The 8,183-nt window shown below is 34.3% G+C and overlaps 1 protein-coding gene across 1 annotated transcript in view; it reads right to left on the bottom strand.

The window, feature by feature from the left end:
* Positions 1 to 4,405: 4,405 nt before the first annotated feature.
* Positions 4,406 to 8,183, bottom strand: part of Vps13D (vacuolar protein sorting 13D) — a 38,510-nt gene continuing 34,732 nt past the window's right edge. The window contains exons 17-19 of the mRNA XM_017621146.1: positions 7,598 to 8,101; positions 4,959 to 6,077; positions 4,406 to 4,777 (exon numbers count right to left, since the gene is read on the bottom strand). Coding sequence (XP_017476635.1) covers positions 4,721 to 4,777; positions 4,959 to 6,077; positions 7,598 to 8,101 — 1,680 coding nt within the window. The 3' untranslated portion in view covers positions 4,406 to 4,720. The remainder of the gene's footprint in view (positions 4,778 to 4,958; positions 6,078 to 7,597; positions 8,102 to 8,183) is intronic.

The following is an 8,183-nucleotide window of genomic DNA, read 5'->3' as shown; positions in this document are numbered from 1 at the left end:
GTGAGCGCGAATAGTCTATAGTCGCTGATCCTATTACAAACAAACAGTTGTAGAAGGATGGGCAACTGAAAACTATTCAGTCGCATGTTGAACGAGAAATCGATATTCACAATACCATGGAAAAGCGATAATCGAATAATAGCCGTTTATCTACTACTAGTCGACACTCGCAATAAGGGTGATAGAAAAATAAGCAAATAGGAAAAAAGTAGACCATGTAGGAAAAAATAGTGCAGAAGGAGAAGACCATGAAAGCACTTTTGCAAAGGCAATTTCGCACTTTTTTTTTTGCTCGGACGTAGGCGCCGTCTTCTTAAATTTTTCGTTACATCTTTGGCATTTACAGTCGGATATCAAAGTATGAAATATCGATGTTCTTGTCTCGAGGAGGCGATTTTTTCTGTTCTCAAGTTCATTGAGTACCTGTTCTATGACATACCCACCGATCTGTTTCTACCAAGGCATAGAAGGTAGAAGTGATTTCGACATTTCTCTCTTTTGAACTGCGACTAAAATGTCAACTCTTAACTCTATACTATTCAAAATTTTATTTTTTTATTTAAATTTTCAATTGTGTGACTGATTTTTAATTCACAATAAAATGAAAAGGAATTACGTGCGGTGCGTTGTGTCAAATCGAATTGTCAAGTGAAGCGACAACGAGGGACAAATTGCTGCGAAGATTCATTAGGAGACTCTTCACGTGAGCGCGTGGCTTTATTTGATGCCCATCGCAGCCGAGTATTTCTAAGCGGACGCGTTTGTTCCCAGGTGCAGGATGTATCATACCGAATATGAAAAGAAAATCCCCCACTCATATACATGGATAGACCAAATTTCAAATGGTGCTCTAATAAAACCTAAACCAAAATTCCTTGTCAACATAAAGAAACTGAAAATAATCCTTAATAAATTTAATGGAAAGAAAATTTCGAATTGCAAAAATTTAATAGCTAAATTATTGAAGTTAATTTCTGATTTAAATTTAGAAGAATCGAACTTTTTTTAATGTCTAATATACTTAAGAATTAAGTATATGAATAAAAGAATAAATGCTCAAACAGATTGGGATAGTAAAATGCAAGAAAATTATCCAAACGGTTTTATAAATAAGTGTGTTTCATTTTATAATTAAGTGTGTTTCATTTAGTGTGTAATTTTGTGAAAATGCAATGACTAAAATGAGGCTGATTCTAATATTTATAGATTTTAAATATATTTTTATATTTACAAAAACTTTCATTTCAAAGATATTCAGCCTCATTGCGCAAGACGTAAATTAGGCTAAATTGTACGACCCGACAACATTGGCATTGCCTACTGTCGTTCTGAAATAAGTAAACGACGAAAATCGTCGAAAACTTCGCAGTGCTGCCAAGTTTTTCCGTTTTAATACACTAGTCGAGTGGAAATTTTAGGCAATGACGTGAAATTTTCGATGCGATTCGACTAGCGAAAAACGACTTACATTCGATACGACTCTTGCAATGAGGGTGATTGAGTTTTATCAAATGTGGTAAATATATATCAAACGGTTAATTTCTTTGTTTACATTTTCTGTTTACATTTCTACATTGTTGAATATGCCTTGGTTTCTACCATGGAGGTGAAATAATAAAAGCTTATAATAAGACAGCATTCTCTGTTCATTTTCTTACATTCGGCTGCCTTATATTTCACAATCTTGCCTTTATTCGTTAAACGTTTTATGTGTTGCTTCTTTGGAAGTATTTACATATATTTTTGGGGCAATTTGGCCATTTACTATTGGCTTGCAGCATTGTTTTTTCTAAAATTTTTGGTTTGAATTTTTGTGGAAAATTTGTTTTTTTTTTCTAAAACTGTTTGAATTTTTTTGGAAAAATACTATATAATTTATTTGTGATTATAAAATTAATAATGCCTAAGCCAATTTGCGGTAAAACGTGGACTTACGAAGGCGTCCGTTTGTTCCATTCACTAGCGGAGCAGATTGGATTGAATAAGTTGGATATATCAAATATTTAATGGCGAAGTAATTTCTGGCACCACCAACTTTTCCGAAGAATTATTATCCCACAGCCATGAAATAGACCTTCCAATAAATATGAAAAAGCTATTTTTTAAGTGCAGGATGCGTTTCCGTATAAATTATTTAAATTAGCGCAATAAGATGACCATCGAAAAAGAAAATAAACCTAAGAATTTCGGCGTCTTGCGCTTATTTGCAAATAGTACCACTAATCGGTACTTATTTGCGTGATTTAGTTATCTGTACATTTGTACAGAAAAAATTTTCTTTCTTGTTTAATTTTAAGTATAAAGTAGTCAACAATTCTACAATTTGATAAAGCTACATCTAATTGACTGTTATATGAGTTATTAAAAAATACGAAAAAAAATTCCAGCTTACTTTTATATGGAAAAAATTTGATTTATTTCTTCTGTCACGGGTGGGACAAAAAATAACGTAAATTAAAACCAGCTGTTGGCATAAATTTTTCCAGTAGAAACCAGCAGCTTCCCCTCAAAATGAAATATCACTTTGTTCTCTCAACTTCCCCAACTTTGCAAGTTTTTTGCGCACGCGAATGCGAAAACCTGAAAGTTTTGGTTTAACATGAACAATTAACAGCTACACGAACGCAACTAATATTGACAATGGCTGCGTTTCTTTATACATTCCAGATAATCCTATTTCAGAACAGAATGCGTTCGAAATATACGTAAACATATTATCAAGGATGNAGAAATGCAGCCAAAGTATACTTTTCCAAAACGCGCCCGAATCAGCGCATCAGAAACAAAGTTGATGCTTCGTTTGTTATTGGTCACCATTGGTCGCAACTCTGCATATACAAACAGTTTGAATACCGCAGTATAGAAGTATCCAAAGGTGGTATTGATACATTTTGGAAGTCAGCTTTGTATCATGCCCGTGACCCCTAGGCTCGGCCAAAACGGTAAAACGGCGTCCCATAGGTTCGCCAAAATTTTTAATTTTTTTAAATTTCCTTGCAAAAATATTTTATATTCAGGGGTGTAATAAGCACATTATCAAGTGTAATATATGTAAATTTACCGTTATGTGTTCGTTGCCTCTCACATTTAAATTTTTTATGATTTGGCGATTAGTTTCAGTCATTAAAAAGGTTTTTTTGCGTTCGTGTCTTTGGCCAGTTTTCTCTGCTGTGAGAGCAATATGCACTTACGCTCAGGTACTAAACTACGGAAAAATAAAAATAAAATCAATAAAGTAAATTTTACAAGAAACTTTAACTATTACTGTTGGGTTTTTAAGTAGAAATTAAATTTTAAGTTAATTTTTGGATTTCCATGAAGAAAAAATCTCGACAAGCTAGAAAAATAAGTTAATAGTAAAAAAAATATTTTGAAAACAAGCTTCCTAAATATGAACGAAATCGGACCATAAATAGTAATTTACCAAATATCTCGACTGCTGCGCCACTTATCGGAGAAAAATTGTATGGAGTTATTCCTTTTCATCTAACCAAATCGGATTGAAAATTTCGGGTTTTTCAAATATCTCGACTCCTGCGCCACATAACGGATTAATTCATCTTTCATATTGCATTGTCAGCGGGTTCTGAGGCAACTATGAAATTTTAAGTCTCTAGGTCATCCGGAAGTTTGTTAAAATTTGATTGCAGGATTTGCGATATTTAGATCACTTTTGGCATTGGTCTTTTGTTTATTTAACGTTTATTATTTTTTATAAAAGACAAGCTGGGTATACAACAAACACCGAATAAATTCGGATTTTAATCTTTGTATAAAAATTATAAAAATTCTGCAAACTTTCACCAAAATTTAAAAGTTTTTAATCAGAATCTTCAGAAAAATGTTGGTATGCAGTTTTGTAGCTCACGTAAGTCTAATGAAGTGCAAGTTTCAAGCTGCTAAAAAATCCCGTTGATTTTTGGCAACTTTTTTTTTTGCTGGCAGTGTCCCCATGTAAAAGAAAATTGTCGAACATACTTTGTATGGAAAGAACGTGAAACACCTTCGACCAAAAAAATTCTCAAAAAACTTGCACTTCATTTACTAGAATTAAACGGGCCACAAAACAGCATGCCGAAACTTTTTTCTAAAGATTCTGAGTAAAAAGTTTGAAATTTTGGTGAAAGTTTGCAGAATTTTTGTACAAACTGTGAAATGTAAATTTTTATGGTTTTTGTTGTATTACAAGCTAGGTTTTAATAAAAAATAACAAATATTAAATAAACAAAAGACAAATAGCCAATACTGGTCAAAATATCCCACCCCTATTATTATGTGTACAACAGTACATACATACATTCATACAGAGCAAGTGAAATAAAAGCTTGTAATAATAAAAACAAATCTGTACTTTAACTTTACATATCTATATATGTAGATGTAAAAAAAAATAACATAACTGGTGATAGAGGTGAAAAACGCGAGTGAGAGCGTTTCGCTGCGATACCCATCAAAGGGAGACTCTTCAACATCTCGCTCCCCTCGCCGAAAGAGGATAAAGATAAAATACCATCATCATTTTTCTTTCCATAGATAAATAATATTTTGCAGTCGAATTTGTTTTTTAATGCCCGCCATACATTATTTATAATACTTAAATACTTTATATAAATTACAAGATACGTACATACATATATACACTAAATAATATATTAGTATCAACACTTAATATTACAATACACTATATGTATGTATATGAACTAACAGTGGTAAATCGCCGTTATTCACTTGTCACAGATTGTTCGCGCTCATCAAAGACACTTTTAGCATAGTTGATCTGAAAACAGAAAAAAGTTTTCATTTTCGTTCACGTCACCAACAAAGAACATATAATGCATAAAAGTGAAGTTAAACTTGTACACAAATTACTCAGTAAACTAAGTCCGAGCATAACTGCACTTTTTCATGCATTAGACTTATTGAACCGTTGAAATTTAGCAATCCATCCTCATACTTACACAACGTGCCGCACGTTCCGCTACATCCTCAGTTTGACATTTGACCCGCGGTCGTGTGATCTTCGGCAGATTAGTGGAAATTTCAATATAATAACTAGGTGTATTTTTGCTACCTCCCGGTACTGCAGAGTTAGCCACATTTGTGGTCAGCGGATGGCAAGAAAGCACTTCACTTAAATGACATTCAAACATTATAGCCGGATCCTCTTCACAACGTGAAAATATGCGTATGAATTCGGTGGTTACGAGCAGACGCAATTTGGCATCTTTATCATTGCACAAACTCGGTTCATAAGACATGAGTTTCTCGGTGAAATTTCTACGATTTATTATATATAAATATTGTTGACCCTTCGCCTGTCGATATGAGTAGGAGGGCAGTAGTCCACCGGGCGCACCAGTCACACAACGCGGCAAACGTTTGCGATCTGGCAACATGCGACCCGATGTTTTGCTCGTCTCACGCACTGCACTCGCCGTTTCCGATGCCAAATCCAGCACACCAATTATGGGTTTAGTCACCGTGCCTACCAATCCCTTGCCTAGGCCGCTTAGTAAGCCAGGGAAGCCGTCAGATTGTACGCCCGTATAGGTGTGTCGCACTATGCTCGTGACTCCACCGAGCAGACCAAAGCCGAAACCCTTAAGACCCGCTGCCAAATGATTCCCAGAGGTATTCGATTGTATCTCGAGTATGCGTTGACGTGTTTCATTGTCATGTTCGTCGAGCATTACACGTCCCAAGCTATCCGATAGCGTTTCGGTTAGTTTGGCAGTGGAATTAGAAATGCCATGTGTGACATTTTTAACAAGACTCTTAACGGAACCCTCAAATATTAGACCGGAGACACCTTCGGAGAGATCATTGGCAAAGCCAAGCGGATTGCCAAGAAAGTCGACACTGCCCAGTATAGAGGCGGCATGCCTTTTGATTTGGTTAACATAATGGCTTTTGATTGCTTTTAGATATACCTCTAAAGGCTCAAAGTGATGCTTATCGCAGAACTTATCGAATTCTATAAGTGCGTCTTCGAATTTTACTAAAGTTAAGCCAAGCGCCTTCTTAGTTTCGAATAGTTCTGGTGTTAATTTCGGAGCCGTAAAGACGGAGACGCGCACCTGTTGTTTAAATAAAGAAAAGGGATTTTTTTAGTCGGCTAGAAACCAGTGACCGAAAAACCCCGTTGAAAATCAAGGTTTTTATTTTTATATTATTGCAAAGTCGTTATTGATTTTTTATTTTTCGATTAAGAACGATATACCGATTTATTTGGATTTTTATTTTTTCGAACAAAATAATCATTATTTTGCATTTCAACTTTTTTTCATTTTTAAGCGTTAAAATGAAAGCTGCTTTTTATGGCCGATTTACAGGGTCTGAGATCGATCGCAGTTTCCACCTAGCAAAAAAACAAAAGAAAACACGTTTTTTCTAATAGCGGCCGGCCCTCGGCAGGCAATGTCAAACCTCCGAGTGGATTTCTGCCATGAAAAACAGCTTCCCATAAAAATATAATCAAGGTTCGGATTCGGCGTAAAACCAAGGCGAATTAATATAAAGTGGTATCGATTCAACATATACAAAATTTTGTTTCTGCGGCAGAAAATAAAAACACTCTCACGTTTTCACAACACCACCTTATATGAATTCGCATTGCGTAAAACTGTAATCATGATCAAAAATGAACATAAATCAAAAATAACGATCAAAATACGACCGGAAAAATAACATAAAAACAAAAATCATAAAAAAATAAAAATTTGATGAAAAAATATAAATCCAATTTTAACGGTTAAATTATGAGTTTTATTATAAAGATCATAGCCGTTATGATCCCCGCTGGAAACCTTAGCTTTGAGCGTTCAAAATAAATTCTTTGATTGATTTGAAACATTTTTGGTAACCGATAAGTAGCCCACCAAACGATTTCATTGATAAACTCAATAACGATAAAAGTAAGGATATCGTTAGATAACATAATCGATATTGATAAAGATGATGGTATTTCAATAACCGTTACAATAATAGTATTGATATCTATAAAAACACATCGATAAAATATTGAAAAACCATAAAATAACGAGAACAATCGATATTGACATAGATAATAGATAACAGTAACAATAATGACATCAATAGCTAAATGCATACTTATACGTACATATGTATAAAAGCCAAGCAATAAAAATACCGACAAAATAAAAATGTCAGGGACCGACAGTATCAAGATTTTATTTTTAGATTATTGCAAAATCGATATTTTCTATATATATTTATTTTTTCGATCAAGAATAATATTTGAATTTAATTTTAATTTTTCCGGGCAAATTTAATTGGTATTTAATTTTTTTCGATCATCTGTAGCCGTTATAATGCGTTTTTCTGACCGACAATTTTTTTTTTTTTTTTGAATTGGATCAGAAAAATAAAACTCCAATTTTACCAGTCAAATTTTAATTTTTACTACACAGTTCGCAACCATTACGGTCCCTGAAAATTATGCAATATCTGCTTTTTTTTAAGTCTGCCTATGACTTATTTCACAACAAAGCCTCGTACTCCCCACATACATATACATATATATGTATGTACATACATACATACATAACTTCTGTATAACTAATCTCTTCCCACTTACCTGACCAGATCCAATGTTTAGTGACTCAAAGTAAAACCTTCGTGGATTCATGGAAAGTGACAGCTCTTCGATATTTTGCAATCCGTGATCGTACTCCTTCGTATTCGTTTTGTATTTATCTACCTTGCCCAAGCCGAAGAAGTAGGCGGTCTTTAGAATCAAACGTTCTTCGAGTATCAACACAAATGGGCTGATATCGAATGTTAGATACTCAAATATAATCGCATTTTTATTGGGGCTTGGCAAGAGTTTCGTTTTCAAAATTAATGCGCTACTGGGCTGATCATCGCCTGTTGTGCGTACTGTATGCAACAGCACCGGGCAAGAAGTATCCAATAATTGATTATCAATTTGCAGATCGGCCACTTTGAATTCGAACGATTTGATAAAGCGTGTTGAATGCACATCTATTATAATGGTCTCCAAGGTAATAAAGGCGAGTTCTTCGCAAGGTTGACGTGTTACGACCGAAATGCCTATGCCTTTCTGTAAATCGACTTTTAACTAAATGGTAGGAACAAAGCACAAGGATCGAAACAATAAGTCGAAGAAATAAATTGCAAATTAGAATTACATATGAGCGCAT

Source organism: Rhagoletis zephyria, unplaced genomic scaffold, assembly GCF_001687245.7.
Source record: "Rhagoletis zephyria isolate East Lansing unplaced genomic scaffold, Rhagoletis_zephyria_1.1 Rzeph_scaffold_02379, whole genome shotgun sequence".
Taxonomy (NCBI): Eukaryota; Metazoa; Arthropoda; class Insecta; order Diptera; family Tephritidae; genus Rhagoletis; species Rhagoletis zephyria.
Note: the sequence above shows the minus strand (reverse complement) of the source record. Positions and strands in the feature narration are given on the sequence as shown.